At 45.2% G+C, this 25,380-nt stretch overlaps 1 protein-coding gene across 1 annotated transcript in view; it reads right to left on the reverse strand.

Moving 5' to 3' along the window:
• The window catches only part of TTLL11 (tubulin tyrosine ligase like 11), a 244,523-nt gene extending 220,853 nt beyond the window's left edge, over positions 1-23,670 (reverse strand). The window contains 1 exon segment of the mRNA XM_065879625.1: positions 23,242-23,670. Within this exon segment, the coding sequence (XP_065735697.1) occupies positions 23,242-23,670 (429 nt within the window).
• Between the last annotated feature and the right edge of the window lie 1,710 nt (positions 23,671-25,380).

A 25,380-nucleotide genomic window follows, 5' to 3' on the forward strand; every position in this document is an offset into this window, starting at 1 on the left:
GACAAGCTGGATAAAGGGTGTGGGGAGGACACCAGGGAAGGACACAAATCACAGAGCCAGAGTCCAGGGTCATGCAGAGAGCAATCTTGCCTTAGAACTGAGGGTAGAAACAATTCAAAGGTGGAAACCAGCAGAGCTGACAGTGGACACTGGACCATCACCCGAGAGTTGCCTGATTAATGAGGTAAGTTCTAAGCATGTCAGATACCGAACTTGGGGCCATAACAGACCCTCTTTCTCTACTAAGCTCAGCAAGGCCACAGCATCTTTAAGAGGCACTGCTGGGCTTCCCTGGTGGCGCAGTGGCTGAGAGTCCGCCTGCCGATGCAGGGGACACAGGTTCGTGCCCCGGTCCGGGAAGATCCCACATGCCGCGGAGCGGCTGGGCCCGTGAGCCATGGCCGCTGAGCCTGCGCGTCCAGAGCCTGTGCTCTGCAACGGGAGAGGCCACAACAGTGAGAGGCCCACGTACCGCAAAAAAAAAAAAAAGAGGCACTGCTAATCAGCTGATGTTTATGCAACAGGTCAAACTTCTCTGCCATTCAGGAAAGTTCTGAGAGGTCCACGGAGGGGTACAGTCATCAAGACTTGAGCTCACATCTTGGTTCTGCGTGACCTTGGGCGAGTTACCTAACATCTGTGAACCTATCCCTTTCTTTGTCTGGAAAACAGAGATAATATTTTTCACCTCAAAGCTTTGTAAGCATTAAATAAGGCCATCTATGAGAAAGTATCAAACACAGAGAAAGCACTCCACAGTGTCTGCTTCTCAGCCACAAAAACAAACAGACAAAACAAAGTGGACTTTGTTTCTACTGTGGTGAATCTAACTTCTCTAACAAGTGTGGGGTTCAGAAAGCTGGTTGACAATTCGTTTTTGTGGGAAAATACATTCTGAAGCTAAGAGCCGATTTGCACCGGTTTATAAATCGGCCAAATATTCCTGCTGCAAAACCTGGAATCCAAGGCACCATGGGAAGAGGGACCAGGGGTCTGTATTAGTAAAGCTTTCAAAAATAAAGAAACAATGTATTTTATCTCACCTTCTCATGACAAGCGAGGTCTCTAATTCCTAATCTTTCTTTCCACAATAGTTACCCAAGTGAAAAACCTTCCAAATTTTAAATCCTATTTTTGAAGAGAATTAAATGCAACGTACGAATCCTAGACTTTCATCCTACAGCTGTTCTCACACAAGGGCACAAAGACATATTGATATATACCAGGATATGGTGGCAACAGCCCCCTAAACAGCTAAATGAGTGTCAGTGTGGCACGAACTTAAGTAAATGATGGGTCACTCCTACTACAGAATGTTACACAGCCATAAAAAAAAAAAAAAAGATGCAGTAAATCAATATATACTGATATGAAGCAATAGCTAAGTTATTTTGTTAAATAAAAGGTGTAGAATAGAGTGTATCATATGAAAGCATTAGGTAAATAAAAAAGGCTGTTTGTACACATATGCTTGTGTTTGTAAATCTCTGGAAACATCAAGAAACTGCTAATGGTGGTTTTTTCTGAGGAAGGGAAATGAAGGTGGGATGAGTGAAAGACATATTTTTCTGTGTTTATACTTTCATACTATGCAGATTTTTTGCCATGTGCATATTATTAAATTTTTAGTCAATCAATAAAATTGAGATACATGGTAATAACGACCAGAGTTATACTAGTCACAATGGATTGGACACATTTTATGTACCACTGGGGCTTTCCTTACATTCTCTCTCAATCTTCCTCTAAGGTGGGGTTACTCTCCCCCATTATTCAGCTGAGGAGACTGAGGCTCAAAGTTTGGACGGGTTAAGCGACTCATCCAGACCCTCACAGCTAGCAAAGAGCGGACCTGGATTTGAACCAGGAGTTTTGACAAACTCCACATCCTTTTTCTACACGGCACTGTGGCAGAGACTGCGGGAAGTTCACCAAAATCCAGTTCCTCTCCTTCCTGGACACAACGCTAGTCTCCCTGGCAGCGACAAAGATGCTCTCCTTGACCGAACTTCCATCAGGCTCCTCTGAACCCTCTTCCCAACTAGGCCTCCACCTTTGGGCTTCCGTGTTCATCACTGCATCGCAGTTTTAGCAAGAATCCTGCTAAAGGGAGTTTAGCAAGAATGCCCCACCCCTGATATCGGATCTCCCTCAATATCTAATCAAATTCCTTGGCTACCAATCCCCACTTGTCCCGACTGTATTTGGAATGGAGCCCAGTTGCATACTGAAGACTCTTTTCCCTAATTGCAATAGTTCTCCAAGAAAATCTGTTTTTACCACGACTGTCCAGCTCTGGTTTCCTCTGACAGTTAAGTGTGACACGTGCCCCAGTTCCACCCACTGGGATGTGAGCAGAAGCGACATGTGTGCTCCCCCTGGCTCTTTCCTCTCCTGGGACCTGGCTGTTGATGCAGAGACCCCACGGGGTGGCAGGGCCACAGGCTGGAGAATCCTGAGTCTCCAAATGTCACCCCACCAAACTGAGTAACTACCCAGGTGTTACAAGGGAGAGAAATAGGCTGCCATTCTGTCGAGCCCCTAAGTATTTGGGTCTGCTTGTTACAACAGTTTAGCCTAGTCTAACAAAAACACACGGCGAATAAAGAAAACCAAGACCAAGAACAAGCCAAGTGCTTTGGGTTTTGAGAGCACGGTGTGTCCACAGCCATCACTGAGCCGCTACAAGTGTCAGGCGCTGATCTAGGGGCTGGGGATCCAGCGATGACTAGGACAGTCCCTGTCTGTGCAGTGGGGAGACCCCCCGAGTATTTGAGTCAAAGCCAGAGACACTGCAAAGCAAAGGGCACATGCCAAGAGTTCACTGGTGTCGGGACAGAAGACGGGAGGCTGGGTAGAGGGTAGCAGAGGATTGTCCTGTAGGGCAAGAGCCCCCTGCAGGACAACCCCAGAGAAGGCCTGGCAGCATGACCTTCAGATGAAAGCAGATTTTCCTGCCAAGAGACAGAAGGACAGAAACAAGACAGACATAGGCCTGGACTCACTCCCTCACATACTGCCTCTCTGCCCCTCTGCAGCTGAGGCCAAGGCTGGCACACTCATGCTCTTCCAGGCTGGGCTCTAGAGAAACCGCCCCCCCCCCCCCCGCCCGCCACACACACCCTCCACTATCTCTGTCCTCACACTGCTCAGGGTTCAGCATCCATAAACAAATCGTTACCCCCCCCCACCCCGTGAAAATCAATCTGTACAGAGGGACATACCAAGGGCTCTGAGGACACAGAAGCAGCAGCAGCTTCTGCGGGGAGGGCGAGGCCTCACGGTGGAGCTCGGAATTGACTGGACATTGAAGTGGGGCTCCACGTCCAGCCAGCAGGGAGTGGGGGGGGGACAAGAGCTATTCCAGGCCGAGAGATCAGTGAGAGCAAAGGGTGGTGGCATCAAACTGACTGGGGCTGTCGAGATGGAGTAGTACTGGGCGTGGGATGCAGGGAGAAGGCCTGGCCAGGGCGAGGTCACGGGGTAGCAGAGGGAGAGAACAAGGGCCTTAAAGGCTCTGCCGGGGTGTGAGTGGGGATTATGAACGCAAGAACATCGACCCCGCGGCCCACCATCCCTCCAGAGGCACCTCAGCCCTTCGTCTCTTGCACAGGATGCCATCATCCATTTAAATGTGACACCTTGAGGAGGGATCACAAGGAAGTTTCCATCAACTTGCTCATTACTAATCAGCAAAGGTCTCAGGATGGATTCAAATCTATCTTCCAGGAGGGCCAGACAAGCAGAGGAGAGGGAAGGACGGATAAAAGGGAGAGCAGTGGGAGGGTGGTGCAAAGGCCAGCGACACCCTGCTCGGGGCAGCAAGAACCCGCCAGCCTCCCCCGGCCGCATCTGCCAAGGCCGGGGGCAAACAGACGAGCTCCCACCTTCAGGCAGTGCAGGTCTACACGGGCCCAGGCTGCTGACCTCCACACCATTTGTCCTTTGCACAAAAATGAATCACGGCTTGTCTGGTGGAGAGAAGCCTGCCCGGGGAGGCAGGTGCAAGGGGAGGAGCGGGCATGGTGAGGTCAGACCAGGGCTGAGATTCCAGTGCCACCTACGAGTGGCCGACATCCCCAGCACTCCAGGACCTCCCCTACAAAAGGCACAGCACCGTCTCTACGTGGGGCTGCCACAGGCACTAAGCAAGAAAACCAATGCGGAAGCTTCTAACCAGTGCCTGGCCCCGGGCGGACCCTGGACGATGCTCGTCCCCTTCCCTTTGTCCTTAGGAGGAGAGCCGGGCATGTGAATTGCCTCTTTATTCTTTTATCTCAACGTGGTCTGAATTTGATTCTACTCTGCGTCTTCCTCCTCAATGAGGTTGAAATATATCATTGGTTACTTAATGGCCCATCAAGCAATGAGGCCTTTATTAAATAGCGTGGTACCCAGGCTCTGAAGATGTGAGTAGCCCACAGATCGCTCCCCACTGCTTTGGTGAAGACAGCCTTCGGCTTCCCCCTGGGCCTCCGTCTCTCTGCCTCTCTCTTGCCTCCGTCTCTCCACGCACACACGTGCACGCGCGCACACACACACAAACACACACGTCTGTTTAAATCCCTCCCGTGGCTCCCCAGCTCTCAGTATGCAGTTAGGACCTTTACGACTGGGCTCTCAGGTCACAGCATCCCTTGCTCTCCTCTCTTCAAATCCTGTATTCCAGCCAGAGGGAATGTTTGCAGTCCCCAGAGTTGTAGCTCACCACCATGCTGCCGTGCCTGCTGGCCCTCTCTGAATACTTGTCCTGACGCCACACCCCGAAACCTTGCTCAACCCCCTCTGCCTTCCACACTCGGCTCAGAGGCCCCCACCGGCTCTGAATCGGAGCCGGCTGCGCCCACGCCCCCTTTAACACTGCCCTTCCTCCACTGGGCCATAGTGGCCAGAGTGAGAGACCCACGGGGTGTCATTTCTTTGCTCGCCCAGGGCACAGCGGAGTCCATGGCACAAAATAAGCGTTCAGGAAATGTTCGAGGAATGAATGAAAAAATCATCTCAGCCAATATCTGTCAGAAGCTTATTATACAGTATTTCAGGCATTGTGCACTGGAGTGTGAGGGGCCAATAATAAACAAGACAGATATGGCCCTTGAGCTGAATCTGAAATCTGGTAGGAAAGAAAAGTTAACAAGCCATAAAATAAAGGTGATTCATGCTGTGAGAGCAGAGACCTGAAGACAGAAGACGTCAGCAGGAGGAGAGAGCAACACAGTCCATCTAAAAATAGAAACACCTCACCAATCTGGAACTCAGCTATCTCACTTCTCCAGGATGCAGCAGGAACCCAGAAAGAAGGCTTACAGGCTTCCAACAGCCGAAATATGTCCAAAAGACCATGCACCTTACTCACCTGAGTGCCTCTCACACGCACCGGCATTTGCCATACCTCCCAGTTGGCCTGCTTCCCTCTGGCCCCCAGCACACTTCGTGCACACTTCTAATAGAACTCTTGGCATCGCGCGTTGGAATCATCAGCTATCTCTGCGCCCCCAAGACTGGGCCTCCCAAGGCCACCACGTGTGGCTTTTAAGTCAGGCACAAGGATGCAGTGATGCCGTGCACATGCAGGCATCTTTAATATCTGGAATATTTTTCGTATTTTATATTTATATATTTTACTCTACAACAAATGTATTATTCATGATAACAAATATTAGTTATAATATTTACATATTATTGTAATGAAAGTACTTGTTGATTTAAACCAGGAATTCAGAAATATCCTGGCTTGGTAAATAAACATCATCAGATGATTTTGTTTGGGCCATTTTATATTTATGATGAGAATTTTCTGGCATGTGGTAGTCAAGTGTCTCATTTTAACAGGACAATATATACTGTTCCCCTTTGACAAACCAGATTATCAAAAGACTTTGCTGATCTAATAAAATCTAAAATAGACTGTATTTCTACATAAGATCTACTTTTCCATCTGAAGTATAATTGGTGACTACTTTCAACTGTTTAATTTTTTTTTTTTGGCCACACTGCAGGATCTTAGTTCCCTGACCAGGGATGGAACCCAGGCCTCCTGCAGTGGAAGCGTGGAGTCCTAATCACTGGACCACCAGGCAATTCCCTACTTCCAACTTTTAAAAAAATCCTTCATTGGTATTAGTGCACTAGTTAAATCTGAAGTTTCACATTGTAGTTCAATCATCTGATGCTTGTCTACCGTGCCAGAATATTTCTGAATTCTAAGTTTAAGTCAGTAAGTACTTCATTAGGATACCACGTAAATATTACGTAATAACTAATATTCATTTGTCCTTAATAATCCATTTGCTGTAACGAATTTGTCATTGAAATGGAAATAATATATTGACTAATTTAATATCTTTTTCCTTGAGGAGGCGACACCTTTTTCTAACACACAAAAGGACAGTATGGGCCAGGAGTGATCCTGGTTCAAGCACAGGGACGGTGTCTGATTGTGCCTTTATTGCCAGTGCCTTGCATGGGGCTTGGGGCTCAGGGAACATTCAACATATATTTGTTTTTTTTGTTTGTTTGCTGTTTTTTTTGCAGTACGCGGGCCTCTCACTGTTGTGGCCTCTCCCATTGCGGAGCACAGGCTTCGGACACGCAGGCCCAGCGGCCATGGCTCACGGGCCCAGCCGCTCTGCGGAATGTGGGATCCTCCCGGACTGGGGCACGAACCCGCGTCCCCTGCATCGGCAGGCGGACTCCCAACCACTGCGCCACCAGGGAAGCCCCAACATATATTTGTTTAAATGAAGATCTTCAAGGCCTCAGAATTTAAAATCATATACGTATGCTTTATTTCACTGTACTTTCTAGAAATACTTCTACACATTCTAATGGAACAGTAATGCATACACTCTTAGAACAGTCCTAAGCGGCCAGCTGAAGCTTATTAAACTGTCACCCAGCGGGGACCATTTGCCTCTCCATTTGTTCCTTAAACACAGAACACTTTTTCCCAAAAAGAATGTCTTAGGAGTCAGAAGGTTTCACAGTTATAACATACCATTAGAGGGACATCTTTGCAACCTGCCTAGAGAAAAAGCCCAGTAAGATGGTAAGGCTTTATGTAGGTAGTTTCAAATAGAATCTGAGATTCCATAAGAAAGGAACAAGTGTAGAGGCTAAAGAAAGCTATGCTATCATGGAAAGTAAACCTGACCAAAACCTAAGGCTTGCAGGGGCTGACAAATAGCTGGCTCTCTACTTCTGGCTTGAGCTTCGCAATGCCAGAGATAGGATGAGTTCACTGCCTGGAATGCCTTTATGTCATTTCCCTTTAAAGAAAACGGTCACAAAAAAACAGCGCTAGAACCATTACTGATTACACAGTTCAATTCAATTAACATTTGCTGAATGCCTTTTCTGTGCCAGGCATGAAGGACTCAAAGATGAGTAAGACAAGCTCCCTCACTCTGAATACCTTATAGTTTAGGGGAAGAGACAGACCATCTCAATCAATAACCTTCCCCACCCAGCACCATGCGGTCCCAGGCAGCACCATCTCTCTCCTGGGGTCTACAATAGCATCCAAACTTGCCTCTGCCTCCCCGCTGGAACTCTAATCTATTCTCTGTAGGACAGCTGGGGTGAACTTTTTAAAAGGTAAGTGTAATTATCTTTTTCCGTGTACATAGGCAATGGTCTAACCTCTGCATGTGGTCTGGCCCCTGAATGTCTGCCGGCAAGGCAAGCATCACATTGGAAACTCCCATATCCAGCCAGACCATCTGCAAAGCCATATCCTCAGAGGGTGAACTAGAAGAAAACCTGCCTTGTCTTGGCCATGGCTCAGGAAGGGAAAAGAGAAGGAGAGGAGTCTCCTCTCTCAGAGCACCGTCATAACACCTTCTTGACGCAAGCCTGGAGTCAGAATTCAGCTACGCCAATAACCTAAAAAGCCTAAGACTTAAACTTTAGTTTTAAGTGTTCTGGGGTAGTAGAGCCCTCTGAAGCATCTGCAAAAGATGAAAATCCTCACTTTAAGCCCAAACCTCAAAGAATTATCAGAGATTAAAGTTGCAGGGAACAAGAGCTCACTATGAAAAAAACGTCCAACGAACACCTAACTCATTACTCCAGGAAGAGAGAAGAGAAAGACTGGGTGACCGATAATACTGAAAGAGAAAATAGATGAGAATTTTCCAGAATTAGTAAAAGATAACGAACCTCAGAGACAAAAATCTCAACAAATCCCAAGCAGAATAAATAAAAAGAAATCCTCACCTAGGGAGTCATAATGACACCGAAGACATCTAAGACAAAGAAAGGATTTTAGAGGCGGCCAGAAAGAAGAAGACACTTTACGAGCAAAGAAAAAAGCAGACTGAGAGCTGACTTCTCAACAGCAAAAATGGAAGTTGAGCCAACAGTGGCATATCTTCAAAGGGCTGAGATCATAAAACTATCAACTTAGCAATGTACGTGCAGCAACACTATCTCTCAAGAGTGAGGGCAAAATGAAGGTAATTTTGGACAAATAAAAACTGATACCCTATTACAAATAGTCTCTTACTAAAGGAACTTCTAAAAGATTACTCCAGGAGAAAGAAAATGATCTCAGAAGGAAGGTCTGAGTCGTAAAATAGAATAATGAACAAAGAAAATAGTAAACATGTGGGTAAACCTAAAATACACTGAGACTATGTAAAATAAAAATAAGGTCTAATTTGTGAAGTTAAAAAAAAAAGGATAAAGTAAGATAGAAGTAAAATATTGGACAACGAAAGCACATAAGTCAGGAGGGATGCAACCACAATGAAAGCATCCTAAGATCCTTGTCTTGTTAAGAGGAGAGTGAAGATACTAACTTTAGACTTTGCAAAATTATATACATATTAAATTTTCTAAGATAACCAGTAGAAGAATAAAAACAGAATGTATAACTTCCGGACTAGTACAGGGTGAAATGGAAAAAGAAAAAATGTAAAATGATATGAAATCCATAATCATACAGGGAAATGTAAATATACCTCTTCAAGTAATGAAGAGATCAGACAAAAATATTAGGACTACAAAATCTGTGGAGTGCAATCCACAAGTTAATCTAATGTATATATGTAAAATATTGCATTCAGTAACTAGAGAATACACACTTTTTTCAAGCACACATAGAACATGACCATGTATTAGGCTATGAAGCAAAAAAAAAAAGGAAAACAAAATGAAGATGGAGGGCATGAGGAAGGGAGGAAAGAGGAAGAACATCCTTTAACCACACTGCAGTTAAGTTAGAAATCAATAATAAAATAAGTAGAAATAACCTCATACGTTTAGAAACTCTAAAAAGCCACAGTTCAAATAACCCATGGGTCAAAGAAAACATTTTCATGAAAATTTAAAATACGTAGAACTAAAAGGTGACTTTTTTAATGCTACATAGTAAAACTTGTGGGTGCAGCTAAAGCAGTATCTAGAGACAAGTGTGTAGTCTTGAATGCTTTTATTAGAAAAGATGATAGGCTAAGCATCCAACCTAATGTCAGAAAAAGAACAGAATAAACCTCAAAAAGTTGAAGAAAAGAGGAGCAGAAAGCCATGAAATAGAAAACAAAGATACAATGGAGATGGATCAATAAGCCAAAAGTTGCTTCTTTGGAAAAACTAATCAAATTGAGATCCTTGAAGAATGTGTAGGTTAGCCAAAGAAAGGAAGGGGACATTCTAAGTAAGGAGAAGGAAAAATATGAACAAAGGTAAAGAGGAATGGCACAGCACGAAGGTTCAAGATAACCACATGCAGTGCGATGTTGGCGGTAGATAAAGTTCAAGGCATGGACTATGTGAAGTGAGTCTAGAGAAGCTAGGGCCAAATGTTAATTTAAAAATATTCAACCGTACCAGGTATTTATAGGCTAAGTACTTTACATGATTATATCTTTTTATTCTGGCAACAAACAACTCCATGAGGTGTGACTGTATTATGCCTATTCTATAGATAAAGAAACTGAGGCTCAGAGTAAAATTTTCCCAGTGTTATACAATGTGTTGTTTCAAAACCGTATCTGTGTGGCTCCAAAGCCCATACTTTCAACTGCCATGCTACACTGCATCACTGCAAGGCTTCATATGGAGCCTCCATAATGAGCCCTAACTTTATTCTTCAGGCAAATGTTTGAATTTCCACCCCCCACCAAAAAAAAAACTCCCTCTTTATGATGAAAGTTTGGAGTGCTGTTACAGCTGCCACTACTTTATGCCACCAGGGAAAGATTCTGTTAGACACAGGTGTCCAAGGAGCCCATGTACCCCTGACAGGCAATCTGGCAACACAGAATTAACAGGCAGAATTAACAGGGGCACTTGATTGATTTAAGTTCCTGAAACATATTTCCAGTTACTACCCAGGAGATAAGTACTGTTCAAGGATGAGAACTGGATAAGCATATGGCATTTTTTCAACAGATTTACTGAAGTATGATTCACAGACCATACAATTCGCCCATTTAAATTGTACAATTCAGCATCCTTTAGTATAGCCACAGAATTGGGCAACCATCACCACAACTGATTTAAGGACATTTTCATCACCCCAAAAAGAAATCCTAACTAACAGTCACTCCCCACTTCTCCCATCAAAAGCCCCCCTCACCCCCAGCTCTAGGCAGCCACTAATATACTTTGTGTCTTTATAGATTTTCCTATTCTCAACAGTTCATATAAATGGAATCACATAACTCATGGTCTTTTGTGCCTGGCTTCTTTCACATAACACGCTTCTAAGGCTCATCCATATTGTAGCATGTACCAGTATTTCATTCCTTTTTATGGCCAAATACTATTCCACTGTATGGATAGTCCACATTTTATTTATCCTTCAGCTGATAGGCCTTTGGTTGTTCCCACTTTTTGTCTATTGTGAATAATGATGCTATAAACATTAGTGTACAAGTTTTTGTGTAGACCTATGTTTTCAGCTCTCTTGGGTGTATAACTAGGAGTGAATTGCTGGCATGGGGTAATTCTGTGTTTAGCATTTTGAGGAACTGCCAAACTGGTTTCCAAATGGCTGCACCATTTTACTTCCCACCAGGATGAAGGTTCCAATTTCTCCACATTCTCACCAACACTTAGATTACCTGTCTTTTTTATTATAGACATCCTAGTGGGTACAAAGTGGTATTTCAGTGTGGTTCTGATATTCACTTCCCTATTGGCTAATGATGGCATATGACATTTGAACACAGCTCTTAATGTATGCTTTTTTCATATGAGATATTTCTGACAAAACCTAAGAAATAACCTATTGAGACTTCCAGCAGTTTCTTTGCTCAACTGTACATAAAATGCTTAAGTCTTAGCTCATCTATAGAAGAACAGGGATGGGGTAAGGAATCAGATGCAGGGAGAGGGTCGACGATGGGGAGAAACTCAAACATGTCCACTGAATACATTATTTGAAAATTCAAAAGTGGCTTACATTTTGATATGGCTATCAAATGTAATGTAGATGTAATGACTACACCAAAATAGCCATGTCAAAATGCCCTGCTCTGAGCTAGGCACTGATTATTAGAATTAGATTTGGTAAAAAGACAGAGAGAAGATTCATTTATTTCACTCTCTTCCCCAATGTTTGTCATTATATTCTTCAAAAGCAAGCACTTACAGGAACCCTCATACACTGTTGCATATTAACTGCTACAACTTTTTTGGAAAGCAATTTGGCAATACATTCCAAAGCCCTAAAATGTGTATGTCCTTTAACCTAATTATTTCATTTCTGGAAAGTTGTCTTATATCAATGTGAAATATAGGGGAAAAAGTAAAAGTAAACCACAAATTTTTTTCATAGATGAATCAATCTAAACATTTAATAATATGAAAATAAATAATGAAAAATATTTCACTGAGATATATTGCAGTAATTAAAAAGACATTTATGAAAAATTTGTATAGTGTGAAAAATGTTTAAATTATAATGTGGGCATTAATACTAAGATAACAAAATTATATCAGCTTTGTAAAATATAAAAATTTATGCCTAGAAGAAATACTGAAATGAAATCCTTCAAAATAAAAAGTCACTGCAATACTGAATCACTATGATGTATACCTGAAATTAATATTGTAAATCAACTATACTTCAACTTAAAAATAAAATAAAATACACTGATTAAAAAAAAAGAGAGAGAATCCCACCACTGCAAAACAAGCACTATAAATATTTAGGAGTTTGAATTGTTTTTAGTTGCTAATAATAACGTTTCATTGTTTAATTGGGTTTTTAATTAAATATTAAAACCTTTAAAAAACAGTCATTGCATCTCAGTGGTGGGATTAAAAATGGGTTTTTCTATTTTTTGGAAAATTTTAATATTTCAAACAATGTACAAGGATTATTATTTTTTTAATAGGTGTGTTTATTTATTTATTTATTTTTGGCTGCATTGGGTCTTCGTTGCTGCACGCGGGGTTTCTGTGGTTGCGGTGAATGGGGACTACTCTTCTATGCGGTGCGCCGGCTTCTCTTGTTGTGGAGCATGGGCTCTAGGCGCGTGGGCTCAGTAGTTGTGGCACGTGGGCTCAGTAGTTGTGGCATGCGGGCTCAGTAGTTGTGGCTCACGGGCTCTAGAGCGCAGGCTCAGTAGTTGTGGCGCATGGACTTAGTTGCTCCATGGCATGTGGGATCTTCCTGGACCAGGGATCGAACCTGTGTCCCCCGCATTGGCAGGCGGATTCTTAACCACTGCGCCACCAGGGAAGTCCCCAAGGATTATTTACATAAGTGATAAACGTGGTTTTAAATAAAACTAACGGCCAGGCTCAAAGCCCAGTCCTGCACTGAATGCCTTCAGTAAACACTAATTTCCAGTGGTCTTATTTCTAAGGGCCAGGAAATCATACGCTACTTAGAGAAACAGTATGATCCACGGTAACAAGACCTGGCCTGAGAGCTAGGACACCACCCTTGAGTTCTGAGCTGTGTGTCACTTAACACCTTTGAATGGTGGCAAAGTTGAAACAGACCACATACTTACTGCATTCTGACTTTGGAATACAGGTTACGTATGTTATTAAAATGGGACAACAAGCGTACAAAACAAGTATCACGATGCCCCGTGTGACAGAACAAATAGTGGTGGGGATTCATACCCAAATCTAACTCCACACCACACTGACATCTGTAAAACAGAAATAATAAGGTCTACCATGCTTACTGCACAACGTAAAAGTCAACTTAGATAAATATATGTGACAGTTCCACATAAAATATCTAGTTCCTGGAAATGTAAGACTCTAAGGCCCTCCACACTGCCTCTTAATTCTCCAGGAGTTTAATATTACCTGAAGACAGACTTGCATGTTTCTTCTGCCCTCTTAAGCTAAGTCAATAATAAATAAAGACTGCTTTTAGTACGTAGCAAGAAAAAAAATGTTTTAAATTATAATAATGTAGATCATGCAAGGCAAATGATTATTAGATGTTTAAATATCAACAGGGGGAAAAGATTTACAACACAAATGAGACAAAAAGTAACTACCCATAATATTTACAAACCAATAAGAAAAACATAAACAAACAAAATGTAAATATAAACAACCCAAAAGATAAATGAACAAAAAGACATTTAGGCATCACACGGATGAAACAGTACAAATGACTAAAAAACGTATACAAAAAGCCAAACCTGTAGGGGCTTCCCTGGTGGCGCAGTGGTTGAGAGTCCACCTGCAGGGGACACAGGTTCGTGCCCCGAGCCTGCGCGTCCGGAGCCTGTGCTCCGCAACAGGAGAGGCCACAACAGTGAGAGGCCTGCGTACCGCAAAAAAAAAAAAAAAAAAAAAAAAAAAAAAGCCAAACCCTGATGACAATTACAAAAATGTAAATTAAAAGCACATATTTTTACCTATCAGTTTGGCAAAGATTTAGAAGATTAATAGTACACAGCATTGGAAAAGATATGCATGGATGAGCACTTTCAAACACTGCTGGCGCAAACTTGACAGTAACTACCAAAATACAAAGTACACGTATCCTCTGACCCGACAATTCCTAGGAATTTATCCTACAGAAGCATTTGTACACAGTGATGTTTACTGCACCATTCTTTGTAACAGCAAACAAAAAATATGGAAACACATCCGTCAATACGTTTTATGGTGGTATATCCATCGAATGGACTCTTTGGTTGTTATTAAAATGAAATGAATCCGTATGTACTAACAGAGAAAGATGTCCATGAGGTATTGCTAAAGAAAAACTTGCCAAATACCATATATATTGTACAATGTCAGCATTTAAAATAAAATGAAAATTGTCTCTATTTCTATACTATATATGTATCTCTTGTATCTCTACATATGATGTGTAGTTGGTGGCCATTAGTGGGATGTTTTGATTCTCCTCTTTACACTCTCATGGTAGGACTGCATGCCCCAGCCCCTCTGAGGTTCACCATGCTATGTATCTTGCTTCGACAAATGAAATGTGAGCAGAATCACCTCCGGGTAGAAGGCTTAAAAGCCAGCGCAGAATGTTTCATGTTCCCTTCCTCTCCGTGACTCACTGAAGCAGGTGCTGAGCTGGAAGCCTGGGTCTCTGAATAACAAAGATGGCGGGAGCCCTTTCTCGCCCCACCCCCATGCCAAATCTCATCTACCCCCTAGGTGGGAGCAAGAAAGAAACTTCTGTTGTAGTAAGCCACTGATAGTTTGTGGTTGTTTGATACTCCAGCACAATTTAGTGGTCCTGATCCGTATAGGAATAAGAAAAAAAAAAAAATCTGGAAAGATACATACCAAACTGTAATCTTGGGGTTACCCTAAGAGAAGAATGAGAATGGGAGAGGGGAAGGGCAGGAAATGGGGTCAGCGGGACTTTGGGGTTTTATTTTACATACTTGGGAATTGTATAAATTTTCATAAGCACATATTGTTTTTGGAATTTGAACAAAAGGTATTTGTAAATAATCTAAGATGTCCAGAAATTTTTACATTGTTGCTTTTTAAAATTCCAATAACCACAGTTCTGACACAAATAAAATCCCCCTGTGACCATAACGAACAAAATATGAAAACTGGCCTTTGTAAGAGTTCTAGGCAGAGAGACTGAAGGGTTTCTTTGAAAAGTAACACTATACTTAGGGATGACAGCTCGCGAGACAAACCGCCCTATTCTTCCAGCTCCAATAAGGATGCGAAGGTTTTACTCAGATGACATAGAAGCAGATGGGGGAACAGAAGGAGCTGTCAGCAATGCCTGCCAGGACTTAGGGAGCACTTATAAAAACTACTAAATAAGGGCTTCCCTGGTGGCGCAGTGGTTGAGAGTCTGCCTGCCGATGCAGGGGACACGGGTTCGTGCCCCGGTCCGGGAAGATCCCACATGCCGCGGAGCGGCTGGGCCCGTGAGCCATGGCCGCTGAGCCTGCAAGTCCGGAGCCTGTGCTCCGCAGCGGGAGAGGCCACGGCAGTGAGAGGCCCGCGTACCGCAAAAAACAAACAAACAGAAAAATTACTAGAAAACGGTTCCAAAACACCCAGAGAAACAAACATGTACACAAATGGCAGCCGAGGCAGCTGTTAAGGCAGGGCCCGATTTGAGGTGATGCGGAAGGAGAGATTTTAGTCCATCTGGAAGAGAGAAACAAGACCATCGTTCTCTGTGACAAAACCACAGCCTTCGTCGCGGGATCTCAGGGAGTGACTGGGCTGTGGAGGAGCAGCCATGTGGTAAGCAGGGGCTCCAAACTGATTAAAGCAACAGCAAGGTTATTTGCCTGTTCACACCAATCAGTTTTCTATTATAAAACTGAATTAAGATGTCATAGAAATTCATCGGAGGGAAAGCCAAACCAACAGGTATTCTTACTTTAAAGCACCAGGCACTTCAAAGATTTTCAGAATTAATCCTCACAAGCCTACCATGTTTTTATGCTCATTCTTAGAGATGAGGCACCTTTGGCTCAGTGAGGTAAAGGAAGTTGTCCAGGGTCACAGAGCCAAGATTCAAACGCATGCCTGGTGTGGACTTTCCAGGGTCAGTGGGGAGGGCTGCTTAGGGATGAAAGTAAGGAGTCAGCCCAGGGAATCTGCTTCTCGTCTATACAGCTAACGGATACATTCACATCAACAACCTCCTTATTTGTTTTATGAACACAAAAGTTAAGTACTGATGTCACCTGAATAGCTAAAATAAGTTTCCCATGGTGACATATATAGTTAATATACCAGACTATGATGAGACAGGCACCAGGTCCAGAATAGAGGCTTTAAAAAGTCAATTAAGGGGCTTCCCTGATGGCACAGTGGTTAAGAATCCACCTGCCAATGCAGGGGACACAGGTTCGATCCCTGGTCCGGGAAGATCCCACATGCTAGGGAGCAACTAAGCCCATGCGCCACAACTACTGAGCCTGCGCTCTACAGCCCGAGAGCCACAACTACTGAGCCCACGTGCCACAACTACTGAAGCTCGCGTGCCTACAGCCCATACTCCGCAACAAGAGAAGCCACGGCAATGAGAAGCCCGCGCACCGCCACAAAGAGTAGCCCCCGCTGGCCACAACTAGATAAAGCCTGCGCACAGCAATGAAGACCTGATGCAGCCAAAAATAAATTAAAAAATAAAATAAATTTAAAATAATTCAGTTAAACTCGTGAAACCTTAAAAGTATAATTGATTTTAAAAGAAAAGAACTTTAAATCAGTGTTATTTAAAAAATTTTAAACCTAAACTACATCACATTGACATTCATGCAAAAAATGTAACTCTAACTCTCCATTATCCTGCAGAGGTCTCTGGGTGCTTTTGTTATCTGCTGTATCCCAAGAACCCAAATATAGCCTGGCACAAAGTAGGCCTCAAAGTGTTTGTTAAATGATTCAAATGAGCTGGTCATGTCTATTTAACCAGTAACCTATATATGCAGATGAAATTCTATACTAGTTGTTTTCTAGTTTAAAAAAATATATAGATCAAATAACCAATGTCTATAGTTATCCAATAGAAGGAAAAGTAACCTTAACTGAATACAGACAATGTGCCAAGCGCTGGGTTAAGGCAATTTACATACATCCCCTCATTTAATCTCACAAGAATTCTGCAAGAGGCATCACTAGCTCACCGATACAGATGAAGAGTCGACGCTCAGAGTGGTTCTGTATGCAGTACCCAACTGGCTTGGTCACACAAGTAATCAGTGGCAAGGATTTTTAACTCATCTGTCTGAATTCAAAGTCCACACTAGCTCCAGAACACAATACTTTCACTCTAGAGAAGCCACTTAAAAGAGTGGCCAATTACTTTTACAATATGTTCTTTTCAAGGAACAGATTTAAAAGAAAAAGAAAATGTATGACTGAATTTTTGCACTCAACTTCTGCTGATACAAAACCAGAATCCAGAATGCTAAGAAAATCGAGGCTATTTACAACAGAGGGCGTGTTTATATAACACAGAAAACCACTCTAACAATTTTAACACCTGCTTAAAAACCCATATTTTTATTTGTAGTAGTTATAGAACTCGAATATGAGCTCCTGGAATTTACTGTCTTTTAAAGGGCTCTAAGGCATTAGTGTGGATTCATGAAGCTATTATATATATTGTATAAGAGTGGCAGTGAATTGTGGTTTTTACGGTGTGACAAGCTTAACTTGCAAAGGAAAAATCCTAGTGGACTAGGCGTTAAAATAACGTGTCTATTGAAGGCGAACATTTGATGGAGTAGGCTATAAACCGTCCCTAAAGGTAATGCTGTTTTCAAAAAATGGAAAGTAAATCTCGCGATGACTATCATTAAAATGAGAAAGGGAGGAATGTTAAACTACACAATTCTTCATTTTCTAATCTGCCTTCTTCCCCAAAGAGTCTGAGACACAGCAGTTCATGCAGCAGGCTCACATCCTGCAGAGGAGCAAGGCCACTCGGCAAGTCAAATGCACCAGAATCTCTTCTCCCTCGTGGGCAGCGATGAGATAGGATTTGCAAGGTGCAGACACCAAATGCTCCCTCTGCCAGGCAGGATATGTTTCAATGTGTTTTACTTTAAGTCCTGTTTGCAATGTCACCCTCCTGGTTCTAAGTGACACCACTGCCATTTCAGAGTTATGAGTCAGATGAGGAATTGGAGGGCTAAGAAGTGGAGGATGATAAAACATACTGAAAAGTGGGCTTGGGAACAAGACAGACTCTTTGAACCCTGACCCTCCCACTTACTTGCTGTGCCCAATTCAGTTTCTTCAATTGTTACCTGGGAATAATGAAAATAGAGTAACTCCTTGCAGGGTGGATTTTAGCAAAGGATTAGCAAAGAAGACAGTATAGGATTGCATACTGGCTACAAGCACAGGCCCTGGATGGCTCGGCCACTTGTTACCTGTGTGAACTTGGGCTCAGCCCTGAACTAACCTCCTCTCAATCTCAGTTTCCTCATCTGTAAATTGGAAATGATAAGGGGATCCACTTCAGAGGGTTGCTGTGAGGATTAAATAAAATAATCCATAATAAACATTTTACACAAGTTTTAATGAGTATAAAGCACGTAGAACGATGCCTAGCACATAATATGATATTTCATAAACAGTAACTAACACAGTACAAGTTATAAATAGGATGATAGCATAAGTATATATATATATATGTTCTGAAGAAAGGCTGGATACATTTCAGAAAACAGCACTTGATTTTGACACTCTCAGACAAAGAGTTCACACTGTAATAGATCTTGGGATGGGGCTTACGCCAACTACTATCAAATCTCTCAGTGCCCTCGTTCACGTTAGCTGGTGTCCATGGAACCACTGTGCACAAGTACACAACCGACATCTCCAAGGAGGGCAGCTCACAACAACAGTGGCATCTATCCTCCGTGGTGTCTTTTCCCTAAGGTTTTCTCTAATGAGGGTGTCAGAACTGCAAAAAGAATATACAGGAGACGGGGAGAGAGGCTCACACGGTTGTAAGAGGACCATACAATTCCGTACATATTTATTGAGCATCTACTATGAGCCAGGAACCATCCCTCTCACGTTGCAACTTCACGGTGACTCTATAAACATGATTTTGCTCTTCTAGAATAAACTTTCGTCTTACCTACAAGTTTACAGAGCTAACATTTGTCAACAGTCCTTTGAGAAACAAATTTAGCATGGTGGGCACCACTGCATTAGACCTGACTGGAGTTACAACTGACAACTGAATCGTTTCAGAGAGCTGGCATGGGGCCCTTGAGACTGACAGAGTGGTCATGGGAAGCTCGGTCTATATATGGCAAGAATCTGAGATTATATTCAGCCAGAAGTGCAAGCCTCTCAGCATGGCCTTCGACGTCCTCCAACCTGGCTCCTTCTTCATCTCTCTCTGCTCTGCACACGCTCTCTAAGCCACCATCACCCCATCCTGCATATAAAACCGGGTCTCCCTGCCTCTGCTCCTATTCTGTATGGAATGCCATTTACCCACTCAACTCCCAGGCTGGACTGCAATTGTCTGTATGCATGTCTATCCCTGGAGGGCGAGGAGGGACTTGCCATGTCTATGCCACCCCTGACCCAGGGTCCGCCAGTATCAGCCAGCAGGGAGCAGTGGGAAGGGCACAGAATGGGAGGCTGGTTTCAAGTGGAAACCTGTTTCAAATGCTAGCTCTGCCCCTTACCAGCTGTCGGACCTGGAATACGTTAACTTCTGTGTACTTCGATTTCCTCCTGCGTAAAATGGAGACAAAAGGGCATTTACTTTATTGGTTGTTGGGAGAATCAACTCCTTGGCTATATGTAAAGCACTTAGAAGAGCGCCTGGCACGGGGGAAGAGCTGTGGAAGGCTTCATCATAGCTGCTGTTCATTATCACTGTTACCGTCATTGTCATTAAGCATGTGCAGAAAAGAGTAAAGTGGAGAAAGAAGGGAGATTGTGCCCTGCAGCTGAGCAAACGTCTGAACTCCCATGCTGGCTCAGCGCTGCCCTGCTCAACAGCCCGATGGTGGAGCCCCTCACCACTCACTCGCAAAAGGAGACACAGAGCTTTCACACTGGTTGGTGCTCGTAACCTTATTTCTTGCCTAGGCTGCTGCCCAACCCCTGCCAAAGCCAGCCAGCTAGGGACTCCCAAATCCTGCAGTGACAGCACAGCATGACATACAAGGGACACTGTAGCTCAGTTCCTTACAACCCAGCCCCCAGCAGACTTCCTGCTCCTAGAATATCAGTGCTGAGCGCTAGAGGTGACCTTTTCCAACAGCACCCCTGTAACAGATGGGGAAACTGAGGCCTGGGGAGGCTGTGCTTACATTTTGTTAGTACCCAGTTTACATAGATGTTTCTTGTCATGCAGCCAATTTTGTGGTAGGTACTAAGAATACCATGACCATGGTTTAAAGCTGGAAGGAACTTCAAAGTTTACCCAGTCTGGCACTTTTCAAACTCCACATTCTATGGTGTCAAGATGAGATGTGAGCTCTGCTGCAAGTCAATTATTCATTCATTTACGGATCACCCGCCATCTGCTGGGCATCAGGGACACAAGTCAGACACCACTCCTGTCCTCGGGACCTCACAGACGAATAGGGAAGCGTGACTACGTAAATAATCACGTCTAATAGTGAAGTCTTGTGAGTGAATTATGTTTTAAAATATACTAGAATGAGCATCTCCACGTACATGCCAACATGCTTTCTGAGCAGAACAGGCAGGATTGGGGCTGGAGGAGGCAGTTACAGGTAGCACCCCATAAACTGCTCACCCCACCGGGTTCACCTGTGCAAGGGCCACACACAGACTCACGTTACCATTATGTGGCTACAGCAGTAAGGAGACTGGGAACCACCAACCCAACCCCATTTGACAGACAGGCAAACTGAGGCCTAAAGAATTTAACTCACTTGCCAAAGTAGCACTGCAGATAAACAGAAGACGCTTAAGATTCTGTACTGGCTCATGTAGGCTTCCAAAAAAATCCACATTCCACAGTGTAGCACACGATCTGACCCCCGCTCACCCCTCCTGCCCCCTCTCTCACCATTCTGCCCCCCACTCTATGACTCAGACCTACTGAACTACCTGCGAAGCCCCAAATGCACCTCTGCTTGGTCCATCCCACTCCCTCGGCCAGGGAGCCAAAGTCGACGACCCCTAAATAATGCCAACTCATTCTCAGCACTCAGAACTCAGCTCAGGGCTCTCTCCTCCAGTACCTGGCCCTGACATGGCCCACCTCTATCTCCTATACCATGTATGCCTTTACACAGAGAGAGAAACGCTCATCCCATAAGGTGTTCATCCAATCAACACCTCTATGTGCCGAGCACCTGAGGATACGGCAGTAAATAAAATAAAGGCCCCTGCCCTCGTGGAGCTTACATTCTACTGAGGGAAACAGACAATAAACAATACAAAATATAATGTCACTAGAGTTCAGTGCTATGAAAAAAAAAAAAAAAGACGAGTGGAGGGATATTGGGGGAAGGCCTCTCCAAGGAAGTGGTATTTGATCAGAGATCTGAAGTAACAGAGTAAGCCATGCCAATAGCTGGGAAAAGAGCATTTCAAGAAGCAGTAGCAAAGGCCCTGTAACTACTGCAATGATTTCTTTACTTGTGTCTTACCTCCTACTGAACTTGGAGGTCCTTGAAGGCAAGGGTTACATCTTAAGCATCTTTGATTCGCAGGGCCCAGCATCCATAGTGGCCACTACGGACACCTACGGAATGAGTGAATGAAGTCGGCCCAGCACGTGTGATTGCTGATTTCTGAGTCCGTGTGGCTCCATCACTTGAGATCTGGCCAGTTTTGCGTCTCTCTCCTCCCCAGGGCTAAGCTAAGCACAGGCTTGGGTCAATCAGCCTTCTTTAATTCTGTGGCCTGGTCTCAGTTCCTGGATCCTCCCTTCATTAGGACTATAGTACTGATAAGCTCTCCAGCTTTATCTTGTTCTGGTCCACATATCTCTGGTCTGGACCTGGGACCCTGTCCCGAAACCCAGACACCTAGTACTGGGAGCCTCCCTCACTCTCTCCAGGTTTCATAGGCATCAAAGTCCTCCCCTGAACCCCAAGCCCCAAGGCTGGGGGGCCCTGACCCCTGGAATCAGACTTCGCAATGGCTAACACCTCCCTACTTGGAAGTCTGCCCTGCCTGATTCTTGACTGCCCTCCAAACCACACGACCCCTTCTGCTGCGATATCAACCCTCTGATCTCATCAATCCTTTCTGTGGCCATCTCTCTGCATGTTCCAACTTCATTAAACCATTCCTGAACTTCTACCATAGCTAAGACCCAGGGCTAAGGACCTGCGTCCTCGTGTTGCCTGCTACAGATCCTATGCCATCAGCAGACCATCTGGGTCCAAGCCTCCAGATTCGACTACCCCAAACCACAATCCTGACACTCCCAAAAGCACATTCAATAACCTTAGGTGCTGCAAATAAAGTCAAATGGCTTTATCCACTCCGCCAACTGCAACAGATATCTCTGGATGTCACTGGTGCTTCATCCCAGCCCCCAACGGGTCTAAAATGAGTTCAGGGACAAATAACCCACTCCTTCATTCACCCTTTCACCCACCACTTCCTGACACCTGCTATAAGCCAAGCCTTGAAACATAAAACACAGTGCCTACACTGACGACAACGATGCTAATGGTGATGTGATGGTGATAGTGATGGTGGAAGAGAGAGAGGAGTAGTGGTAAGGTTAGTTACCATTTGTTGCACACTTGGGCTCTACTACAATAAGCGGCGAGTCTTCTAATACTAAGAAAACTATGAGATAGGTTTTATTAGCCTCACTTTACAGAGAAGGAAATAGGCTGAAGAGGTGAAGCAACTTGCTCAAGGTCACAGAGCTAAGTGGCAGGGTGCTCAGACCCTAGTCTGCCTGCCTCCAAAGTACAAACGGTTCAACCGCCCCAAGGGTCACCCAGTAAATGCTAAACAAATATAACTTAAGGAAGAAGTGAAAGACAGAGAGGGGATCCAGGCCTCCGGGGACTCAAAAACTGGTGGAGGGGGCAGACATATAAACAAATATCTACCATGTGGGAAGGCCAGCGCTGATGGCTGGAGACCATGGAGCTGGAGCGGAGCTGCAAGGGAGCTAGAGGAGGGAGTGGCTAACTTGACCTGGAGGGGTCTAGAGCCGTCTTGAGGAAGTGACTTGGGGGCTAGACTTTGAAGGATGAGCAGTTTGCGGCTGACAAGCGTGGCGCACAGCAGGAGCTCGGCCCTCAGACCTGGCCTGGGCCGTCCGTCTCCTCTGAGGTCGTCCAGTCCACCCCCCTGTGCCCACGCGGCCGGGCCAGGCCTCACCTCCTTCCACTTGAGCTGGCGAATGCTGATCTTCAGGGCGTCCAGGGAGGTCCTGGCCTTGGAGCTGTCCACGGTGACAGGCCGCGGAGGGCAGTACTCCTCGGACCGGTCCGAGCTCCGCTTGCAGCTACGGCCCTTGCTCCTGGACTTCCCGTACGGGTAGAGGCCCTGCGCCGACATCGGCTTCGCCTGGTACATGGGCAGCGTGGGCGGCGGCCGCGGTGGGACGCGGGCGTCGCCCTCCTCGGCCGCGCGGGGCTGCGCCGGGGTCGGCTCCTTGGGCTGCTCCTCCCCCGCCTTGCGCTCCGGCTCCCCGGCTGAGCCCGGGTCCACGCGGACCTGTTCCTTCGCCGCATGCGCTTTGGCCGCGGCCACGGCCTCCGCCTCCCACCAGGTCGCCAGCTCTCTCTCGGGTCTGCCCCGCAGCATGGTGCTCAGGGCCGGTGCCAGCGCCAGTGCTGCCGCCGCCGCCGCCGCCGCTCCGCCGCCCCGGCCCGCGACCAAACTGCCGCCGCTGCCGCAGCTGCCACGCGCTCCCAGCCCGAGCCAGTTGCCATGATTTCTCAGGCTCCGGTTGACAAGGGCAGTCGCCGACTCGGGGCGGGGCCCGGGAAGGGACAATCGCCGACCCAGCCCCGGCGACCTCATAGGCGAGGGTGCTCACGTGTCCGTGACCGTCGCAGAGGAGGCGGCCATCTTGGAAGAGGGCGGAAGCGGCCTCTGTCCGCCCAGCCGGACAACCCGCCGGCGTTCTGAGCCCGCGGAGTTTGGAGGGGAGAGGCTGGAGGTGAGCTTGAGGGCAGAAAGCCGTTGGGCGCTTGCGGGGCTCGTGAGCCCAGGGGCTGGGCCGGAGAGACAACAATTTCAAACACGAAGCCCACTTTCCCCCACCCCGTACACACTCACTGGGATAACTCCCGGTCTGTTGGAGGAGGCACCGCCTCACCCGTTCTAGGCAGCTCCACCATCAGGAAGCACCTCAGTCTGATGATGGACGTGACAAGTCCAAACTCTCAAGGATTAGCTCCCCGTTTGAGGAAATCCCTTTCTGGTCCTGGGAGAGCCCCAGACTGAGAGGGGAGACACGTTTCCCCGTTCTCAGGGAGCTCCCAATGGCATAGGGAGGCCGTGGAGAAGCTTGCAGATTCGCGGTTGAGTTGACATTAACCAACCCTTTTCATATTAAAAATTATGGTAAGATACACGTAACATAAAATGTATCATTTTAACCATTTTTAGGAATAGCCTTCAATGGCGTTAATACATTCGCACTGTTGTGCAACCATCACCACCATTCGTCTCCTGAACTTTTTCATCTTCTCAAACTGAAACTGTACCCGTTAAACTCTTAACTCCCGTCCGCCCTCCCCCAGCCCGTGAACTACCCGTTCTCCTTTCTGTCTATATGAATTGGATTAATTACCTCATAGAAGTGGAATCATACAATATTTGTCCCTTTGTGTCTAGCTTATTCACTCAGCCTAATGCCTTCATGGTTCATCCATGTTGTAGCATTATCAGAATTTCATTCCTTTGTAGGGCACAATAACGTTCCATGGTGTGCATGGACCACATTGTATCAGTTCATCTGACAGTGGACATTTGGGTTGTTTCCACCTGTTGGCTGTTGCGAATGATGCTGCTATGAACATGAGTACACAAATACCTATTTGAGTCCCTGCTCTCTATTCTTTTGGGTTGCCGTATATTTTTAAAGCCGACCCAAGGAGAGGGCTTCCCCTTCTCACCTTAGGGAACCATATTTGTTCTTTCGGGGAATGGGGTTGGGAGGATAGAGCACCCCACACTGAGGACAGTAGCTGTGACAGCCCACACTGGTGAACTTTGCCACACTCTGCAGATGAGATAATGATACAAGAGAGGAAAACGAGAGGAATCACAAGGCAGTATGCAGTTAAGTGTCAAATGAGGCAAAGAGTAAAAAGAAAAATTAGGAGTTCCACGAATGGAGGATTTACTGTAAATTATAAAGCTAGATAAAACTTTATATAAGAGATAGAATATAAACTGAGTCTTCAAGATGGAGTAAGAATCAACTAGATAGAAAGTAGGTGGGGGAACTTCCCTGATGGCTCAGTGGTTAAGAATCTGCCTGCCAATGCAGGGGAAATGAGTTTG

The sequence above is a fragment of the Phocoena phocoena genome, chromosome 6 (genome assembly GCF_963924675.1).
Source record: "Phocoena phocoena chromosome 6, mPhoPho1.1, whole genome shotgun sequence".
Taxonomy (NCBI): domain Eukaryota; kingdom Metazoa; phylum Chordata; class Mammalia; order Artiodactyla; family Phocoenidae; genus Phocoena; species Phocoena phocoena.